The sequence below is a fragment of the Leucoraja erinacea genome, chromosome 14 (genome assembly GCF_028641065.1).
Source record: "Leucoraja erinacea ecotype New England chromosome 14, Leri_hhj_1, whole genome shotgun sequence".
In the NCBI taxonomy this organism is placed as follows: domain Eukaryota; kingdom Metazoa; phylum Chordata; class Chondrichthyes; order Rajiformes; family Rajidae; genus Leucoraja; species Leucoraja erinaceus.
Genome location: NC_073390.1, coordinates 47,559,914 through 47,583,295, shown reverse-complemented (window position 1 = coordinate 47,583,295; position 23,382 = coordinate 47,559,914). Strand labels below are relative to the sequence as shown.

Below are 23,382 nucleotides of genomic sequence, written 5' to 3'. Positions count from 1 at the left end.
TAAAAAAAAAGTTCCCCCCCCCCCTATAACCACACACACATACACCACAAAAAAAATAACAAAAAACTACATTTAAACACAGACAGAAAATAATAAAAACGCGGACAGACTGCAGAGGCCGCTGCTGGCCAGAGCCGCGCCGCCTACCGGGAGCCTCACTACACCGCCCCGCGCGGCTGGAATGGCCGTGGGACTTTGCGAGCGCACACCGGGGGCTCCAACATCAAGACCCGGTGTGCGACCTCGCACCACCCGGCGTGGCTTTAAAACCGCGGGACAATCGCCATCGCCAGCAAAATGCTTTGACTTTGACTCTGACATCGGGGGGGGGGGGGGGGGGGAGAAATAAAGTGGAGAGAGTTTTTTTGGCCTTCCATCACAGCTATGTGATGGATGTTTATGTTTAATTGTAATTATGTTGTTTGGGGTCTATTGTGTGTAATGTACAGTGCAAAACGGCATTTCGTTGGACCTCTAGGGGTCCAAATGACAATTAAATTGACTCTTGACTTGACTCTTGACTCTCTTGACTCTTGATGGGTCCTGACCTATCCATTTTCTCTAGAAATGTTGCCTGACCCGCTGAGTTACTCCAGCATTTTGTGTCTATCTTTGGAGTAGAATTAATCTGTTTTTTCTCTGGAGTTTAGACAAGTAAGAGGTTAATTCATTGAAACATGCCAGTCTGAGTGACCAGTGTAGATATTTACCCTGCTGGAAAAGTATAGAACTAATCTACAGTAGTCTTGATCAAAGCGGCCAACAATCTTGTTTGAAACTGTTAATGACTCAAACCATTCTTAGGCATCACTTTCCTTAACCAAATAAACCAACAGAAGAGTGGTGAAGTAATAAAAGGCCATAAAAAAAAAAGGATATTATAATTTGGATATCAAAACATATGATATTGCTTTGCTAAAGCTGAAAGAGTCTCATGGCTCAGCAATCAAAATTCATTATCTAACACACCTGTACTTAATACAACAATGTGTACATATTGAACCGTAGAGGATCCTAACAAAATTAATCTCGCAGCCACATAAGAAGATGTTAGGACATTCCAAAAACTGATTTCATGAAGGGCGCTATGGAAAGTAAGAGAAAATTGGAGACAATTGTATATTAGGGATGGATTTTTTGTGCTCGGTGTCCAAGTTCCTCTAACATTCAACTACAGAGTATATTTAAAACATTATTACCATAGTATTTCCAGATAGTGTTCGGCCTGACAGTTCGAATCAAAGTAACAAAAGTGAAACAAAGTGACAAAAGCGATACAAGGAAATGTTTCATTTTCTTTCTTAATTACTTTGTGTACCACATGTTAACTGATAATCCAATTCAATCCATAGCGGCAGTAAAAAACGGAACTGGTTTATGCCAAAAATAGACACAAAATGCTTGTGTAACTCAGCGGGTCAGGCAGCATCTCTCAAGAAAGTGGATAGCAGACGTTTTGGGTTGGGACCATTCTTCAGACATATCAGTACCTACCTATTAGATTAGTATACCAGGCATATTCTATATATAAAACCGCCCGTGCTCTTCTGTCCCAATGTACATTGACGAGATGAATGTACATTGAATAACAACATGTTAGACTCTTCTCTGAGATTGTACTTGGGTCAGCATTGATGTAAATAAGTTTGCTATTTGCCATCAAGATTAAATATTGATTGCATCTGCTAGGTTGAAGTAAAGTCACAAATTGATCCACTGGTTCTCAATCAAATGTGTCATCTCCAACTTGAGCGTCTGAATGTTTAGTTTCGAGATACAGCGCAGAATCAGGCCATTCAGCCCACCGGGTCTGCACCGACCAGCGATCCCCCTTACACTAGCACTATCCTACACACTATGGGCAATTTATAATCTTAACCAAAGCTAATCAACCTACAAACCTGTACGCCTTTGGAGAGTGCGAGGAAACAGGAGCACCAAGCTCCAAAACCCACGTGGTCACAGACTGCACCCGTAGTCAGGATTGAACCTGGATCCCTGGTGCTCTAAGGCAGCAACTCTACCACTGCACCACCATGCCGCCCGATTCAGCTAACCAGGATTACCTGATCCAGTGACACGCATTGGAGAGGGATAGTTATCACAGGAGTGACGAACCACAGTTGTTATCAGGGCAGTTGTGTCTGCTTTACTCCACAATGCTCGAAGAGAGTGTTTCACTGAAAACAACATCAGGTACATTACAGATAGACACAAAATGCTGGAGCAACTCAGCAGGTCAGGCAGCGACTCTGGAAAAAAAATAATTTTGTTAAGAACGTTTAATATATTAAGGCACTGTATAAATGCAAGATGGGATAAATTCAACTTGCATTTATGCAGTGCCTTAAGATATGAAATGTTGATTTGTAGTGGATTATAGAATGTTTAAATAAATGGATTTTAACTGCTCAGATCTGTGGACAGTGGGTTGAAAACTATACCATCAAAGTACAGTAAGCATAATAGCTGCTTATCACCTAGCCAACAATGGACCTTTACCTTCATGTTCGTATCTTTCATTCATTAATTCTAGATCTCTCTATACCACTGTCAATATCTCTTATTTCCCTTTCTTGTGACTCTCAGTCTGAAGAAGGGTCTCGACCTGAAACATCACCTATTCCTTTTCTCCGGAGATGCTGCCTGACCCGCTGAGTTACTCCAGCATTTTGTGTCAGTCATAAAGTGATAGGGAGTGGAAACAGGCCCTTCGGCCCAACTTGCCCACACTGGCCAACATGTCCCTGCTACATTAGTCCCACCTGCCTGCTTTTGGCCAATATCCCTCCAAATCTGTCCTATCCATGTACCTGTCTAACTGTTTCTTAAACGCGCGGATAGTCCCTTCCTCAACTACCTCCTCTGGCAGCTTATTCAATACCCCCCAACACCCTTTATGTGAAAAATATGTGTCTCTCATGATATATTTCCAGTTTCAGAATGAATTGGCTTCGAATGGTTAAACCAACATCTATCAATGTGTCTTAAGGCTCAGAAGTTAAAATTCACCATCGAACACACTTGTACTTAACACAATAATTTGTACTTGCAGCACCTTTAATGGAGTTAGCGTTACGAACAAAATTCAACGCGCAGTCACATAGAAATTTCAGGACATTCGATAAGCAGATCTGATGAGGGCCTTAAAGAAAGGGGCTGAATTCGGAAGCGATTGTATTTTAGGGATGGATTTTTAGTGTTCGGGGTCCAGGTACCTATGACATTTAAAACATTATTATTACAGTGTTTCTATATTAATTATTCGGCCTCACAATTCTGATTAAATAACAAAAATGATACAAAGTAACACAAGTGATACAAGAAAACGTTTCATTTTCATTTCTAAATTACTTTGTGTGCCACATGTTCACCGTGATAATACGATTCGCTCGTGTCGAAAGGGTCTCGATCCGAAACGTCACCCATTCCTTCTCTCCAGAGATGCTGCCTGTCCCGCTGAGTTACTCCTACATCGGCAGTTCCTTCCTACAGATTTCGTGGGCTGTTTTTATTCATCGGTCTTCTCGAATGGAAGCGTGTGAGCCTTCGTATTTGGAGGGTGTTTTCTTTTTGACGTGTGAAATTAAAACGTTGAGGGCAGCGCTTAATCCCTCGCCCGTCCTGGCACAGCAGGGCTGGACAAACCAGTCTCGATTCGAGCACCATCTCTTCAGGTGAAAGCGCTTGGTGATTTCATCGGCGGAGAGCGCGCCTGGAAGGTCCTGTTTGTTTGCCATCACCACCACGGGGATGCCTTTCAGACACTCGTGCTTCACCGCCCGTTCAAACTCTCGTTTGGAGGCCTCCATGCGCCCCTTGTCCGCACTGTCCACCACGAACAACAGCCCGTCCGTGTCCTGGAAGTAAAACGGCCAGAGTTGGCGCATCTTGTGCTGTCCTCCAACGTCCCAGACTGTGAGAGCGACGCCTTTATCCCGCTGCAGCATTTCCACGTTGAAACCGATGGTGGGGGCAGTGAGGACGTCGGTATTACTGAATTTTACTCTGTACAACAGTGTGGATTTGCCTGCTTCATCCAGACCCAGCAGTAGTATGCGAAAGTGTTTCGTTTTCAACTCTGTGGATGCCATCAGCCCCATTTGGACTCAACGCTGCTGATCCGCTCTGCTGCAATCGCCCAACCTGCTGGCAAAAGCTGCCGCCGGCGCCGAGGAGAATTTATGAACAAAGTCATTTCCGTAATCTCGGCTAGCCGCCTGGGACGCAAGCTAATAAAATGCAAACAAGCGTGCCTATTCATACAACGCCTCCTATTAAATACTCTACAAGATAACAGGATATTTGGCTTGGATGCTGATATCGATGCATATAAAAGCGGCAGGCTGTTCGAAGCAGGTATATGTGGCACGGGGGGAAAGTACATGCAGGTGACTCAGGGGCCACCTGTCCAGAATTGCTTGGTAACGTACGGATACAAGTATTCAACAACAACAAAAATAGGAGCAGGAAGAGACACGTCCAGACCTGTCTTAGGACGAACAGCAAGTCAGCGCCGCATCCTTTACACACTTTATTTAAATGTTGCCAATTTTACTAAGCCGCTTAACCAACAAACCTCGCCTTTCCCATTCTGACCTTTCTGTTCAGGGTCACCTCCATTACCAGAGTGAGGCCTACAAACCTGTACGTCTTTGGTGTGTGGGAGGAAAACCGGAGCTCCCGCAGAAAACCCGCGCGGTCAGAAGGAGAACGCACAATCTCCGCACAGCCGGCACCGGTTGTCAGGATCGAACCCGGGTCTCTTTCGCTGTAAGGACAACTCTACCGCTGCGCCACTGTACCGCCCTGTAGTACTGTTCAATATGATCATGGCTAATCCATCTCAGGCCTCTTCTGTGCGCCCAATTCCCTGAACTTCGAAAATATGTTTCCCTTATCTTCAAATGCCACTATTGATCTAGCCTCGGCTATCATCTGGGATAGAGAATTCCATATTCACCAACCTCTGTGAAGGAAATTCCTACACACCTCAGTTTAAAATGACTGATCCCTAATCTTGCAAGAATGTCCCCCTCATCCCAGATTCTCCCTGGAGTGGAACCCTTCCCTTTCCTATAATGATCTGGGCCTCCTCCGTTATCACAATGAGGTCACGCGCAAACTGAAGGAACAGCACCTCATATTCTGCTTGGATAGCTCGCAATGCAACAGTGTGAAATTTGTCCAACCATCTGGCAATCAAAAACCCACTCATCTGTATCTATCGATGACTTGCCAGGCTTTGTCCTGTCTCCAAACATCTGGCATGTCCCCCCCCCCCCCCCCCACACACACACACAATCAGTCTCAAGAAGGAACCTGACCCCCCCCCCCCCCCCCCCCCCCTCACCTCCCCCACAATCAGTCTCAAGAAAGAACCTGACCCAAAACACCAATTATCCATCTTCTCCAGAGATGGCACAACATGTTTCAGGGTGAATCTTGCAGAAAATGCAAAGGATGAATTTAGAGATTGATTGGGAGGAAAGTAAGGGCCAAGGGAACACTGGCCATACTCTTTCCAGGAGGAGAAGGGGACGAGAGGAGAGGTGTTGAAAATAGATGAGATATGATCAAGTTATGATTCATGTTATAGGAGCAGAATTAGGCCACAACCCTTCAAGTCTACTCCACCATTCAATCATGGCCCTCTGTCATTCAATCATAGGGCTTCTCCCTATCAGTCTCCCTAAGAATCATTCAATCTCCAACTCCCACAGCCTTCTGAGGTAATGACAATTCAGGTTCCATCAGGGGAAGCAATCGTTCAAGAAGAAAGAAGATATCACAGAAGCATGGAAAGTCACATCATCGGAGCAAATACAAAGAAGATGGAGGAAATTGGAGAATGGAATGGAGAGCTTACTAGAGAGAAGCTTAAATGGAGATTGATTGAGAGAGCTGTGGGAAGCTTGTGGTAGATATTTGTTGTTAATCTATCCCCTGAGATGGAGCAATCCTAAAATGGGGAAGTCAAAGATGGGCCATGTGAAGGTGAAAGCAGGATGGAAATTGGTAGCAAAAGTAATTCGCTTTTTGAGATCTGTATGAGTGCAGTTGTCGATGAACTGGAGAAAGTGGCGAGAATGGATACCAAGTAGGGCTGAAATAAGGACAGTTCCATGCATCCGCCAAAAAGGCAGCATAGCCGGCAAGGATTGTTTCATGAGTGCAGGATCCTGGTGAATGATGCATTCAAACTCCTTCCCTGCCAATAGAGTGAAGAAGGGTCTCGACCCGAAACGTCACCCATTCCTTCTCTCCAGAGATGCTGCCTGTCTCATTGAGTTACTCCAGCATTTTGTGTCTATGGTGTAAATCAGCATCTGCAGTTCCTTTCTACACAATAGAGTGAAGACATGAAACATATGCCCAAGTTTAGTAAACTCCTCGAGTTCTTCGTCTTCTGCTCTGCCCATGCACCAGATGGTACTAAACGTTGCAAAATAATAAAAATACATTTACCAATTACATTTTAATAAAAACTCCTCATCTTTTAATCTTTGTGGAACAAATGCCATTGAAATTCCTTGGATTTATTCAATGGCAATTCTGCATAAAACTTTTATATAAAGCTATGAAGCTGTATTATGGAGTATATTTGGCTTTTGTTTTAATGTATTAGTCATAACATTTTTGTGAATAAGTTAAAGGTATGAGTAACAATCCTTTTACTCAGAACACCCCTAATTAATCCCTTCCCTGACTCCCACGCCCATTATTCCCAATGCAGACATACCTGTATTTGTTCCCTCGGTTAATTAAAATATTACTACTGATTAATCTGTGTAATGGACTTCGAAATTATTGATTTGAGAGCTTTAGCAGGCCATAAATACAGGCGAACAGCTACACTTTAGTTACTAACTTAAAAAAATATATAGAACATAGAACAATACAGCACAAGAACAGGTCCCTCGGCCCACAATGTCCCCCCAAACATGATGCCAAGACCATCACTTATCTACTTGCTCATAACCCACGTCCCTCCATTCCCTGCATATCCATGTGCCTATCCAATAATCTTTTAATTGTATCTCTCATGTATCTGCTTCAACCACACTTCAACCACAACCACTTCAACGTGCATTCCAGACATTCACCACACCTCTTGGTAAAACAAATCTTGCCCTGCATATCTCCTTTAAACTTTGCCCCTCTTGCCTAACAGCTGTGCCTTCTTGTGAAATACTGCTTGTTTTTTGTGTATCAGTTCTTGTTTCAATAACCATTAACTTGGTCATGTTGAAGGGAAAAGTTAGCGATACTTAAAGATAGGTTAAATGCAGAATCCAACAAGTCAGAATCTATCTATATCTATCTATTTACTAAACTAAGTGGGACCTATTGGGTCCCATGTTCACACGGGAGGACTGGTCCCCCAACGCAATATTCCACCTCTCCACCAATTCCGATATTGGTGGCCTAGGGGGGTGAGCTTTCTGGAGTGCTAGGATGGGTGTTGTGGGCTGAAGGGACTAGTATGGACATTGTGGGCCAAATGGATTCTTGGGGTGGCAGCTCAGTCACTCAAGCCTGATTCCTAGCCTTTTCCTCGCCAACGTGCGCTCACTGGCAAACAAAATGGATGAACTCCGGCTAAGGATCACCTCCCACAACCGGATCAAGGACTGCAACATCCTGATCTTCACTGAAACTTGGCTCAACACTGACGTTCCTGACAGCGCCATCCAGCTATCGGGGCGTCATTTACTCCGAGCGGACAGGACATCAGACTCTGGTAAGACCAGAGGGGGGGGTCTGTGCATTTATGTAAACAAAGCATGGTGCACGGACTCCACCATCATCGAGAGTCACTGCTTAGCTAACCTTGAATTCCTCTTGGTTAGATGCAGACCGTTCTATCTGCCCAGAGAGTTCACCTCCACTGTTGTGACTGCAGCCTATATCCCTCCTGATGCTAATGCCAAGCTTGCAATGAAAGAGCTGCATACTGCCATTAGCAAACAACAGACGCACAACCCCGAGGCAGCCTTCATTGTTGCGGGTGACTTCAATCACTCCAACCTGAAGACTGTACTCCCCAAATTCCACCAACATGTATCCTTCCCCACTAGAGTAGACAAGACACTGGACAAAGTCTACACCAACATGGCTGAAGCTTACCCCCACCTTGGTCAGTCTGATCACGTCTCATTGTTCCTGCTCCCTAAGTACTCCCCACTCATCAGACGGGTTAAACCAACTGTAAGGACAGTTAAAGTCTGGTCAGAGGAAGCGGACTTCACACTTCAGCAGTGTTTTGGAAACACTGACTGGAAGGCGTTTGCAGCCCAGGCCACCCTTGACTCTCACACGGACATTGATTCCTATACATCCTCTGTTCTGGACTTTATAAACTCCACCATCAATAGTGTCACCTCCCTCAAACAGGTGACCATATACCCGAATCAGAAGCCATGGATGAACAGCGAGGTCAGGCTACTGCTGAAAGCACGGGACACCGCTTTCAGGTCAGGCGATGCTCGAGCCTACAGTTCATCCAGGGCTAACCTGAAGAGGGGCATCAGGAAGGCCAAGCACTGCCATAAGCTCAGGATTGAGGAGCACTTCAACAACAACTCCGACCCCCGACGCATGTGGCAAGGCATCCAGGCCATCACGGACTACAGACCCTCCAACATCACCCCCACATCCAGCGACGCCTCCTTCCTTGAGGAGCTGAATCACTTCTATGGCCGCTTCGACAGGGACAATCTAGAGACAGCCATCAAGGCTGTGCTACCTGCCGATCACCAACCCCTCACACTCACCCCCTACGACGTGTACGTGGCACTGAGTAGGACTAATGCACGTAAGGCTGCTGGCCCTGACGGCATCCCCGGGCGCGCGTGCTCAGTGCCTGTGCTGCGCAGCTGACAGACGTCTGGACTGACATCTTCAACCTGTCACTTGCCCAAGCAGTTGTCCCCACTTGCCTTAAAGCCACCTCCATCGTGCCAGTGCCAAAACACTCCACTGCGGCAAGCCTCAACGACTTCCGCCCAGTTGCACTTACCCCCATCATCACCAAGTGCTTCGAGAGGCTGGTCCTGGCACACCTCAAAAGCTGCCTACCCCCCACACTGGATCCCTATCAGTTTGCCTACCGCAAGAACAGGAGTACGGAGGATGCCATCTCAACGGCACTTCACTCCGCCCTCTCCCACCTTGACAACAGAGACACTTATGTAAGAATGCTGTTCATCGATTACAGCTCAGCATTCATCGATTACAGCTCAGCTATTTTTTGCAGTTCTTGCCACTGCTTCTAACATGCTGTTGTGTTACTCTATTTAATCAGGCTGTACCTCCCCTACTTTGCCGAGGATGGGCTGTACCATATTGAGGTAGAAAATAGTTCTGCAGTTGTGAAATGAGCCATCCCCTACTGTATTTGCATGGCCAATTTCATCCAACATAGGATCCATATGTTTCTTGTCTGGGTTAGTATTTAGGCTGTTAGACTCGCCTAAATACTAACGCCCTCTCCCACCTTGACAACAGAGACACTTATGTAAGAATGCTGTTCATCGATTACAGCTCAGCATTCAACACCATTATTCCATCAAAACTGATCACCAAACTCGGTAACCTGGGCATCGACCCCTCCCTCTGCAACTGGATACTGGACTTTCTAACCAACAGACCCCAGTCTGTGAGGTTAGACAAGCACACCTCTTCAACCCTCACCCTGAACACCGGCGTTCCTCAGGGCTGTGTGCTGAGCCCCCTCCTCTACTCCCTCTTCACCTATGACTGCACACCTGTACATGGTACTAACACCATCATCAAGTATGCAGATGATACAACGGTGATTGGCCTCATCAGCAACAACGATGAGCTGGCCTACAGGGAGGAGGTCCAGCACTTAGCAGCATGGTGCGCTGACAACAACCTGGCCCTTAACTCCAAGAAGACCAAGGAGCTCATTGTAGACTTCAGGAAGTCCAGAGGCGGCACGCATACCCCCATCCACATTAACGGGACGGAGGTGGAACGTGTTTCTAGCTTCAGGTTCCTGGGAGTCAACATCTCCGATGACCTCTCTTGGACCCACAATACCTCTACTCTGATCAAGAAGGCTCATCAGCGTCTCTTCTTCCTGAGGAGACTGAAGAAGGTCCATCTGTCTCCTCAGATCCTGGTGAACTTCTACCGCTGCACCATCGAGAGCATCCTTACCAACTGCATCACAGTATGGTATGGCAACTGCTCTGTCTCCGACCGGAAGGCATTGCAGAGGGTGGTGAAAATTGCCCAACGCATCACCGGTTCCACGCTCCCCTCCATTGAGTCTGTCCAAAGCAAGCGCTGTCTGCGGAGGGCGCTCAGCATCGCCAAGGACTGCTCTCACCCCAACCATGGACTGTTTACCCTCCTACCATCCGGGAGGCGCTACAGGTCTCTCCGTTGCCGAACCAGCAGGTCGAGGAACAGCTTCTTTCCGGCGGCTGTCACTCTACTAAACAACGTACCTCGGTGACTGCCAATCACCCCCCCCCCCGGACACTTATTATTTATTTTTTTTATTCAAATCGTTTGCTATGTCGCTCTTCAAGGGAGATGCTAAATGCATTTCGTTGTCTCTGTACTGTACACTGACAATGACAATTAAAATTGAATCTGAATCTGAATCTGAATCTGAATCTGAATCTGATGTGCTTGCGGCTCACATGCAGCTGGTGGGCTGGCAGTTGACTCACGGCTATTCATTGAAATTCCATTTCAAGCAGGGTGCAAGGCCACCAAATTCAAATGCTGTTTCCTACCATTTCAAGCAGGGTGCAAGGCCACCAAATTAGTGTAGTTTCTTACCACTTCAAGCAAGGTGCAAGGCCACCAATTTCAGGTGCAGTTTCCTACCACTTCAAGCAGGGTGCAAGGCCACCTAATTAGTGTAGTTTCTTACCACTTCAAGCAAGGTGCAAGGCCACCAATTTCAAGTGCAGTTTCGTACCACTTCAAGCAGGGTGCAAGGCCACCTAATTCAAATGCAGTTTCATACCATTTCATGCAGGTGAAACCACCATAAAACCACACAAAACGCCATGTAAACACCACACTCACAGTTCAGGAGTCATTCAGTGTGTTCAGTTGATTCACAGCTCAGACAGATTTGTGACCTCTCCCTCCCCCATCTTGCAGAGACTGCGTCACACCCACACTTCCGGGTTTTATAATCCCGCCCCCTCCCACCGGAATGGGCGTGGCCTTCATTGCGTGATTGACAGGAAAGAGATTCTCAACATTTTTTAAACACTAATAACACTATTATTTTTCATTGATGGGAAGAATCCTCTGCACCTGATGGGCGGAGGGGGACTGAGTAAGATGGCCGAAAATCACAGCCATAAGTGGTAGCATTTTATCTAAAATCAATATACAGTGCAAACAGGAAGTTGTCAAGCTTAGACTTTTAATTATTTGCCATTTCAAATCAACCACCACCAACAACCATTTGCTGTGCTTTATTTCAAACCAACCACCACCAACAACCATTTGCTGTGTTTTATTTCAAACCAACCACATTTTCATTTTCAAACCACATTAAGGGCACTCAAGGCCAGTAAAACCACACTCACAGTTCAGTAGACATGTGTTCAGTGTCATTCACAGATCAGACTGAGAGACATGACCCTCTCGCTTCCCCCATCTTGCAGAGACTGACTGAGGCACTCAACACTTCCGGGTTTTATAGTCCCTCCGGAAGGGGCAAGGCCTTCAGGAGAGAGAATCTCAACATTTTTTAAACACTAATAACTTTTTTTATTTTTCATAGATGGGAAAGCTCCTCTTGTCCTGCGCAGTGGAGGGGGACTCTGAGTATGATGGCCAAAAAGGGCACATTTGCTTTGTGGCATTCATCATACTTTATAGATAAGGGGGAGATATCACTATTGGGTTTCCCCCTTATCTAAGTGAACATCCAATGCTAGATATTCAATTAGTATTACAGTCATTGAGTTAAGTTGAAATTAATTGAATATTCACTCAAGCATCTTAATGTGCATCCCTCCCATGTCCTGTTGATGAGCTACTCCTCCATTTATATTGTATAATATCCAAATATAGACACAACTAGCTGGAGTAACTCAATGGGTCAGACAGCATCTCTGGAGAAAAGGAACAGGTGAAGTTTCAGGTTAAGATCCCAAATGTCCTTCAGAATATCCAACTGTTGGTTTCCACATTGAAGCATGGAATAAATAACCTCTTAATTTTCTTTTATATAATTTAAATGGTCACCTCTCTGTCCCCTGATCTTTCTATTGATATTGTTCTGCTTTCTTAGTCACCACCAACCACATAAAATTGGCCAACAAGTCAAACCTTCAGGAGTACACCCATGAACATATACCTTAATTTGTCATGAGGTGTTTTCATGAGTACTTTTATTTCATCAGATATAATCCTGGTTTACTGTCATGACCCTGTAATGCCTCGGCATTTTCACAGAGACTTTCCCAAAACTGAGGACCAAGTGTCCCAAACACATCCACTTTGAATCACAGAAATTTTCACTTCTTTAAATACAGAATCAAAGTGAAAATGTGGCGTCTACATTTGTTTGATGAAACAAAGCTCATTTCAGCAGTAATTCAATCTGCAGCAAAGTATTTTTGAAATCATTTGAAATTAGGAGCATTGCTGCAGCCGTACAGGTAAGCTCTAGTTCAGCAGGCTGTCTATTCAAGCTCAAACTAGGACCCAAGCAGATCTATGTGGCTATTTCAGTACAATTGAGGGAACACTGTTATGAAGAGAGAGAGAGAGTCGTAGAGTAATACAACATAGAAACAGGCCAAATGTATGGGAAGGAACTGCCCTTCAGCCCAACTTGCCCCTGCTGACCAAGATGCTGCATCCACTAGTCCCACCTGCCCGCATTTGTTCCATATCCATTTACCTGTCAAAATGCCTTTTAGAAACATCGAAACATAGAAAATAAGTGCAGGAGTAGGCCATTCGGCCCTTCGAGCCTCACCGCCATTCAATATGACCATGGCTGATCATCCAACTCAGTATCCTGTACCTGTCTTCTCTCCATACTCCCTGATCCCTTTAGCCACAAGGGCCACATCTAACTCCCTCTTAAATATAGCCAATGAACTGGCCACAACTACCTTCTGTGGCAGAGAGTTCCAGAGATTCACCATGATTTAAATGAAGAAGTTAGTTTGTAAATTTGAAGTGACAGTGAACCTATGTTTCCTCTGCATATGTTATATAAAGAAATCAATAGAAACAGAGTAATGAAGTTCTGTGCTGCTCCATCTGAGATTTAACATCAAAACAAAAATAATTAGGTTGATTTTCATGGGTCTTGCTGTGTGTCTTATTAAAGTACCTCAGAGGTCATTCATTAGTTTGAATTGTTATGGAATTGTAAATGTTAAGTGATTTTTTTTCTGGTAAAAATGCAGAGATACATGTTGTAATTTGTATAATTACATATGATTACGATGTCTTTGAAACGTGATCATTTGTAGCTGTTTATCTGCCATTTGGAGTTAAGCAGCAAAAAAGGTTTTAAAGATATATTTTTAATGCACCTTGATATTTATAATTATCAGTCCCATAACATTGTTAATTATGTTACAGTATACCAGACTGGATCTAAATAATATTCTTCCTGGGTGAAAGAACATTACTTTGGAAAATAAAAATAATGTTCAATGTTGTCTTCTGCAAGTGGAAATTAAGGTAATGCAAGTTGTTAATATTAAAACAAAACAAAACAGTCTGAAGAAGGGTCCAAACCAAAAATGTAATCTATCAATTCCCTCCACAGATGCTGCCTGAAGCGCTGAGTTACTCCAGCATTTTGTGTATTGCCCAAGGTTGCAGCATCTGCAGTTCTTTGTGGCTTCTTGTTAATGTTAAATCACAAGGCGGTATATGCTAGTCATCCAAAAGCATTAAGGGTTACAGTGAGAAGGCAGGTATATGAAGTGAGGTTATAGATCGGACATGAACTAATTGAATGCAAGAACAAGCTCGAGGAGCTAAAGCATTTAGACATTAGAGATGCAGCTTGGACACAGGCCATTCGACTCACCGTGTTCGTGTCGACCAGCAATCACCCTGTACCCGAGCACTATCCTACACACTAGGGACAATTTTACAATTTTTGCAGAAGCCCATTAACCAACAAACCTGTATGTCTTTGGCGTGTGGGAGGAAACCGGAGCACCTGGAGAAAACCCACAGGGTCACATGGAGAACGTACAAACTCTGTACAGACAGCACCCGTAATCAACATCGATCCTGGGTCTCGAGCTGTAAAGCACCAACTCTACTGCTGCGCCACCGTGCTTCCCGAAGTTGACACCCGTCTATCTTTTTCAAAAGTTACTCTCAGCGATGCAGATTATTTACCATTCCTGTGTGCCATCCATTGTCAACCTATTCTCCATGAAACATCATTTTGCATAAACATTTTATTTGCATTTGTTGCATGCATCCGAGAGGAATTGAGCCACACACAGCTGAGAGACCTTGAGTCAACACATTCTATGCAATAAACCCTACCAGAGATCCTGTTCAAGTCAATACTGGAAGTTGTATTTTTGGTATTGCCATTATTTCAAGCACATCTCCTCTGTAGATGTTGAATTAAATGCCATCCATCGCTGTGTGAAGTAAACGTGTCGACCACATTATCCAGGCTATTTACTATTTGGTAAGTTTCTATGATATCCCCCCTCATCTTTATAAACTCCAATGAGGAATTCTACACTCAAGAACCTATCCATTTCCACTTTAAGGATATGGTATTCTACCATTGTGCCTTCTGCAGAGACCACTCGCTCCGTAATTCCTTGATTCACTCATCCCTTCAAACCCAAACCACCCCCTCCCCAGTTACATGCACCTGCAACCACAGGAGATGTAACACCTGTCTCTATATCTCCTTCCTCACCTCCATCCTGGGACCCCAGCAGTCTTTCCGGGTGGGACAGAGGTTCACGTGCACCTCCTCTAACCACATCTATTGCATCTGGTGTTCCCGATGTGGTCTAATAATTGGCGAGAACAAGCCATGTTGGGCCGAAGGTCCTGTTTCCTGAATTAAAGGATGTTCCTTTAAGAAGATGAGGAGGAGTTTCTTTAGTCAGAGGGTAGTGAATCTGTGGAATTCATTGCCACAGAAGGCTGTGGAGGCCGTCAAAGGATATTTCTAAGGCAGAGATAGATAGATTTGTGGTTAGTATGGGTGTCAGGGGTTATGGGGGGAAAGGCAGGAGAATGGAGTTATGAAGGAAAGATAGATCAGCCATGATTGAATGGCAAAGCAGACTTGATGGGCCAAGTAGCCTAATTCTGCCCCTATCACTTATGAACAAACATGATCAAATGGCAGAGCAGACTCGATAAGCCAAATGGACTAACTCTACTCCTATGTCTTATGGTGTCATTGTGCACTGCGGGCATCGAGGACATTAACAAATTGATACTTTATATCATCGTCATACTGTGGATTTGCAAATATATTTTTATCCAAATAATGGAAATATTGAACGTAGCCTCGATATAAGGAACTCACGAACTCTCGAACTGTAGAATAAATGGAATCTGGCATAATAAACATCACACTTAGACACAGGTGGAGAAAATTGTAACTATTCACTTGTAACTTGGCTAAGCTCTTAACTGAGTCAACAATCGACATTTTAATGAATAGGGGCCAGTGAGGATAGAAATAACTGGCAAGTCTTAACTTCAAACTTTATGAGACTATTTAGTGTTAGTTCACAACAGTACAGGTATATGACATTTAAAAATTCTAAACTGGCAAATGCCTATTGACACATCTTAAACTGAGCTGCATCGAGTGGAATATTTGTACCCAAGATCTGGCCTCTATTACTATCAGTTTACACAACACCATCTCATATGCGGTGGGTCTGTGGTAGCGTTGCTGCCTCACACCACCAGAGACTTGGGAGCGATCCTGACCATGGGTGCTGTCTGTGCGGAGTTTGTACGTTCTCCCTGTGACCTTGTTGGTTTTCTCTGGGAGCTCCAGTTTCTTCCCACACTTCAAAGGCGGCAGGTCTGTAGGTTAATTGGCTTTGATAAAAATTGTAAATTATCCCTGGTGTGTCTGATAGTGCTAGTGGGCGGGGTGATCGCTGGTCAGCGTGGACTCGGTGGGCCGATGGGCCTGTTTTCACCCTGTATCTCTAAAGACTAAAAGAAGGCTAATGGTGATGAATTCATCACATTTTTGCTCATAAACTATGAGTGCATTTTTTTAGTGTGACCTGCGGCCGTTGGTAAATTGGCTGGTGATGTTGTGTATGTTATAATTGTACATAAAAGGCACTTGAATGCATGAATCCTATGGAAATGTTAACTTGATTCCAGCCATGACAAAATGGACCATAATCACCCAGTTTAGTTTAGTTTAGTTTAGAGATACAGTGGAGAAACAGGCCCTTCACCCCACTGAATCCGCACTGACCAGCGATCCCCACACATTAACACTCACTAGGGACAATTTTACATTTTATTCTAAGCCAAATAACCTGCAAACATGTAGGTATTTGGAGTGTGGAAAGAAACTGCAGATCTCGGAGAAAACCCATGCAGGTCACGGGGAGAACGTACAAACTCCATACAGACAGCACCCGTAGTCGGGATCGAACCCGGGTCTCTGGCGCTGTAAAAGCTGTAAAGCAGCAACTCTACCGCTGTGCCACTGTCCTGACCATAACAGTTACGATTGTTAAGGGCTTGGACACGCTGGAGGCAGGAAACATGTTCCCGATGTTAGGGAATGAAGGAAACATGTTCCCGATGAAGGATAGGAGTCCAGAACCAGGGGCCACAGTTTAAGAATGAGAGGCAAGTCATTTAGAACGGAGACGAGGAAACAATTTTTCTCACAGAGGGTTGTGAGCTGTGGAATTCTCTGCCTCAGCGGGCGGTGGAGGCCAGTTCTCTGGATACTTTCAAGATAGGGCTCTTAAAGATAGCGGAGTCAGGGGAAATGGGGAAAAGGCAGGAACGGGGTGCTGATTGTGGATGATCAGTCATGATCACATTGAATGGCGGTGCTGGCTCAAAGGGCCGAATGGCCTACTCCTGCACCTATTGTCTATTAACGATACGAGTCAACCACAAGCGGGCACAGCTTGTGGTTTCCAGCTCCAGGAAACTCCCACTCCACACGTAGAACCGTCGCATTTCCAACAATTTGCATTATGTAGCTTGAGTTGATGATACAAGGAACTGCAGATGTTGGTATGCAAAAGTGCTGGTGTAACTCAGTGGGTGGGACAGCATCTCTGGAGGATAAGGATAGGTCATGTCTTATGAAGGATAGGTATCAAATGTAATCTATCCATGTCTTCCAGAGGTGCTGCCATACCTGCTGAGTTATTCCAGCACGTTTGTGTTGAGTTGATTGGACAGAACTATATAGTTAAGTGTTTCAATGAGATGTAAATACTCTGTAAATCCTAAATGTCTAAATATTCCATTATTCCCATCCTGTTGAGCTCAAACTGTAACTGGACAGGGAGAAGGCACTGGTCAGGATGGGGCACCATACAAGAGCTTCGGGCAACTTTTGTTGTATGTCTACAAAAGTGGAGCTCTGCTTCTCCAGATACGTGGCATTGAATGAGATCTGCAACACCTTGTGACCATGTGCAGCCATGGATGCCCGTGTGGATTCTTTTGATCTTGGTTTTATTTTTTCACCGTGCTGGTACAAGAGGTATTTTCTGTGTTGTTGCTGGGCCGTGGAGCCACTCTGGTTACTGGAAGATTCACCTGTTCTATTGCATAATTTCCCATAACATAACATAACATGTTGCTTGCTCAATTGCCGCTGCATGAATAGGAGATGCTGAGGAGGATGCAGAGAGATTGAAGCATAACCATGGGTTTAGTTTACAACTGAAACATCCTACCAACATCTAGAGAGCATTGCTGAGCCACTATCTACTTCATTGGAGACCTTCGGACTATCTTTGATTGGACTCTACTGGACTTTATCTGGCACTAAACATTGTTCACCTTATTCCTATCATCATGTACGGCATCTGTACACTGTGGATGGCTCGATTGTAATCCTTTTCGCTGACTGGTTAATACGCAACAAAAGCTTTTCACTGTACCTATGTGACAATAAAATAAACTCAAAACTGAAAGTTTGTCTCACTTCAAATTGTACTGTAAATTTGCAAAGTAAAATGGAGGTTTAAGAAGCAAATGTGATTGTGAGCTGCTAGTCACCTGTCAGAGTTTAGAAGTGTAGAAACAAGGCACTGCAGATGCCAGTCTACCAAGGAAGGCCACAAAGTGGCTAGAGTCACTGAGCAGATCAGGCAGCATCCCTGGAGAACATGGATAGGTGGCGTTTCCGGTCGAGATCCTTCTTCACCTGTCAGAGTTGTTTTGAAAGAAAGATGTTCCAATAAATGAATGGTTGTTGGATATAACTCTTAGGGCTAATGGAATCAAGGCATACGAGGAGAAATGGGGTATGGGGTATTAGAAACATAGAAACATAGAAATTAGGTGCAGGAGTAGGCCATTCGGCCCTTCGAGCCTGCACCGCCATTCAATATGATCATGGCTGATCATCCAACTCGGTATCCCGTACCTGCCTTCTCTCCATACCCCCTGATCCCCTTAGCCACAAGGGCCACATCTAACTCCCTCTTAAATATAGCCAATGAACTGGCCTCAACTACCCTCTGTGGCAGAGAGTTCCAGAGATTCACCACTCTCTGTGTGAAAAAAAAAAGTTCTTCTCATCTCGGTTTTAAAGGATTTCCCCCTTATCCTTAAGCTGTGACCCCTTGTCCTGGACTTCCCTAACATCGGGAACAATCTTCCTGCATCTAGCCTGTCCAACCCCTTAAGAATTTTGTAAGTTTCTATAAGATCCCCTCTCAATCTTCTAAATTCTAGAGAGTATAAACCAAGTCTATCCAGTCTTTTCTTCATAAGACAGTCCTGACATCCCAGGAATCAGTCTGGTGAACCGTCTCTGCACTCCCTCTATGGCAATAATGTCCTTCCTCAGATTTGGTTCTATTGATTCAGGATGATCAGCCATGATTATATTGAATGGTGGTGCTGGCTCAAAGGGCCGAATGGCCTGCTCCTGCACCTATTTTCTATGTTGTTATGTTGAGGAACCAGGGAGACACTAAACATTTTGTGCAAAATATGAAAGCAGTGTGTAAGGAATCATTATTTAACACAATGATGTTCAGGAACCTGCTGCAGGTAGAGGTAATGAAAATAGAACCAATCAGAGTCTCCAAAAGGGACTTTTAAAGTCACTTGGGAAAAAATAATTTATAGATGTAGGTGGAATGACAATGTGACATATTTGTGGAAAACTTTTAATGAATAAATTAATATTTAGTTCCCCTTTTGCTGTTAATGTGTGTATAACAGGTCTTGGGTTTTCCTTAATCTGACTTGTCAATGACATTTGAGGCCCTTCTAATTCCTGCTTGAGTTATTTTCTGCTTGCTTTATATTCTTCAAAGGCTCAACTTTCTTCCTAAACCTTACATATGTTCTTTTTGACCAAATTTTAAACTTCTAAAGTCTTCCTTCCTCCTCATCCTTTCGCCTTACTGGAAAGTGGTGGTCCTGAATCAGATCAGATTGTCTTTAAACAACTCGCACCACATCCCCGTTCCTCTTCTCCAGCATCTGCATTGTGTTTGATCTTCATGCTGATCAGATGATCTGTGAACATTGGAGCAAATCTTGCAACTCTGTCTGAAGGCAAAGTTTAACATGACTCCGGATTCCTCCCACACTCCAAAGACGTGCAGGTTTGCAGGTTAATAGGCTTGGTACAAATGTAAATTGTCCCTTGTGTGTGTAGGATAGTGTTAGTGCGCGGGGATCACTGGTTGGCACGGACTGGGTGGGCCGAAGGGCCTGTTTCTATGCTCTATCTCTGAACTACTCCCAGCTGCTGTAAATCACCTGTCGCTGTACTTGTGGACTACAGCAACATTGCAATCTGTCTGTCACGTTAATATTAGAATTGCTAAGGACAAACTGCACCCCCTCCACATACACCTGGATCTCCTGCCATCAGGCAAGAGATATCGAAGCATCAAAGCCCGGACTACAAGACTGCTAAACAGCTTCCTACCACAGGCTGTGAGGCTGCTAAACAGTCACTCTGCACTCACAGTCACTTGATTCTGCGGCTGGCACGGACACTTTAATAACTGGCACTGGCCACTCAAATCAGCGGCCCCGGACATTTTTTATGATTGGTTTACTGTATTTTAACATTGTGTTTTTACCTGCTTTTAACTATTTATACTGTTCCATCAGGGACTGGATTGTTTTTTAGTGTTATTATGTGTGAAATGTTTTAAATTTCATGTGCGATGCTCCGCTATTCACTGGGAAACGTCTTTTCATTTTGCACTGTACAACTGTTGCTTGCAAGATGACAATAAAGGTTGATTGATTGATTAATATCCTTCCTGCATTCATCTGGCCAAAAGATTCATCATCAGGTTAATAATCCCTTCGGAAACAGACTGCTGATTGTTCTCAGATTATAGAAACTTATCGATCGAAACGGATCTGATAGAAACATATAAAATTATAAAAGGACTGGACAAGCTCGATGCAGGAAAATTGTTCCCAATGTTGGGCGAGTCCAGAACCAGGGGCCACAGTCTTAGAATAAAGGGGAGGCCATTTAAGACTGAGGTGAGAAAAAAACTTTTTCACCCAGAGAGTTGTGAATTTGTGGAATTCCCTGCCACAGAGGTCACTGGATGGATTTAAGAAAGAGTTAGATAGAGCTCCAGGGGCTGGTGGAATGAAGGGATATGGGGAGAAGGCAGGCACGGGTTATTGATTGGGGACGATCAGCCATGATCATAATGAATGGCGCTGCTGGCTCAAAGGGCCGAATGGCTTCCTCCTGCACCTATTTTCTATGTTTTCTATTGATTAATGTTATTATGCAAGAGAACAAAATCATGAACGCTATCTGCATTTGGGCACTAGAAGACGTGGTTGCAAGGGTCTAAATCAAATAATTACAAATGCTAGAAATCTGAAATAAAAACAGAAAATGCCATAGATTAGGGTTCCGAACCTGGGGTAAATTTTGCCTACCCAGGGGGTAAAATTGTTGATTCTGTACATATTTTTTCTCATTGACTGACTGCGTTTGGCTCTGGTATACCGGTATGTATTCATCATTAGTTGTTCATAAATAAGTGAAATAACATTGTTATGTGATATTAAAGTTGCCAGGGGTAAACGAGATGAAAAAGGTTGGGAACCCCTGCTGTAAAATATCTCCAGACTCACCAGTGATGTGTGGAAAAGTACGTTTTCTATGATTTTGCTATTGAGATGTATATTTTGGCAAATAATAAAATGGCTTGACAGCTTAAACACCCACTCCCTTTCAATAGGATATTGTCAATTTGCTGAAGTTGATTATGTCCAATTAATAGTTAACAATTATGCCATTCCTTGGCCTGCATCTGAGTAAAATGTAATTCAAAACCCATGTATGGTTTGCAATTTTTTTAATGATAAATTTTGCTTCAGAAGCGTTTTCTTTTTGCATGTAAAAACCCACTTCAGAAACCAGGGGCGATTTTAAAATTTTACAGACAGATTTATCACTTCTGAAACTTTTTAGATACCAAAGGAATTAAGAAAAACACCAATAATAATGCCTTACTGTTGATGAAATGCAGTGAGCAAACGGGATAATTCCCCATATATTCAATCTTGAAATCTGCACGGCTAAACACTTTAGCTGTTGTTGTCCCTTCAGCTCTCGCTCATCTCTACCATCATTTCTCCACACCTTTGGAATCCTGAAGTAGAATAATTGTCTTTCACGGTTACCCAGATTTCCATAATATTTACAGCGCAAAAATTGACTATTTCGGCGTTTTTTTTACAGGTCCACGATATTGGAAACATTGGTAAATGCTCACCTGCAGTTCATCACGTGTACTCCAGGTGGCGTTGCGTGGCAACAGTACGGGCACGGGCCGTGACCTCGACTGCGTGCAACCTCCCTATTGAGAAACAGTTCACATTTCAGGCTGTTGAAAAGTTTTTGAATCGTAACATCAGTAGTTTCAGTCTGCTAGAGGGGTCTCAACCCTAAACATCGCCTATCCATGTCCTCCAGAGATGCTGCCTGACCTGCTGAGTTACTCCAGCACTGTTATTTGTTTTCCTCCAGCACTTTATTTTGTACTCAACATTCCAGCATCTGCAGTTCCTTGTGTCTCTCGGCCTTCCCATTCATTATTTGATTTTTTTAATTTTTTTTTGCCCCTGATGTTTTCAGTTCATGTATGAAACCTGTCCCTTCATAAGATAGAAACAGCAATCTCGACTTTTACTGACGATTTGAGAATAAATACCAAGGGCAAGGATGTTGCAGAATGAACTCACTCCACTAGGCAGTGTAGTTTAGCTACTTTGTGTTCTAACCTTCCTCCAGAAGGCAGAGGGATTGCAACTTTGTATTTGCAAATGTGGTCGTGTGCTTTCTCTTTAAGCGGACTGGAGAAGTATTTTTTTTCATTCGGAATTTCAATTTCCTTCCCTACAAAAATGACTTAATGATCCGTGACTTATTAGAAACCGTTCCTTGGTTGTTTTTTTTTTCTGAATAGCCTTCCACTGACGCATGCTGATCTGGTTACAACCATTTTCATGGACGGTTCGCATTGTAAAGGTCAGTTCCGGAGCGCTAGATCCCCCCAAAATCCCCTCTGTATATGGTGTAGTGTCAGGATTAAGGCCCGCCCGCGAATGCGCTGTCGGCTTTTTGCAAAAGGGATGCTCCTACAGAAGGAAAACGAGCTGCAGATGCAACTTAGAAACATAGAAATTAGGTGCAGGAGTAGGCCATTCGGCCCTTCGAGCCTGCACCACCATTCAATATGATCATGGCTGATCATCCAACTCAGTATCCCATACCTGCCTTCTCTCCATACCCCCTGATCCCCTTAGCCACAAGGGCCACACATCTAACTCCCTCTTAAATATAGCCAATGAACTGGCCTCAACTACCCTCTGTGGCAGAGAGTTCCAGAGATTCACCACTCTCTGTGTGAAAAAAGTTCTTCTCATCTCGGTTTTTTTAAAGGATTTCCCCCTTATCCTTAAGCTGTGACCCCTTGTCCTGGACTTCCCCAACATTGGGAACAATCTTCCTGCATCTAGCCTGTGCAACCCCTTAAGAATTTTGTAAGTTTCTATAAGGTCCCCTCTCAATCTCCTAAATTCGAGAGAGTATAAACCAAAGATCCTAGAGGGACAAGATAGACCACTCCTCGAAAAACGCATAGTATGACGTGTGTGATCGTCGACGCCATTTTT

General features: G+C 44.0%; 1 protein-coding gene across 1 annotated transcript; it reads right to left on the bottom strand.

The window, feature by feature from the left end:
* Positions 1–3,042: 3,042 nt before the first annotated feature.
* On the bottom strand, positions 3,043–4,410 carry LOC129703689 (ADP-ribosylation factor-like protein 14). The gene has a single exon (XM_055646357.1). It carries the CDS (start codon positions 4,101–4,103, stop codon positions 3,516–3,518), a length of 588 nt encoding a protein of 195 aa, XP_055502332.1. The 5' UTR covers positions 4,104–4,410; the 3' UTR covers positions 3,043–3,515.
* Positions 4,411–23,382: the final 18,972 nt, after the last annotated feature.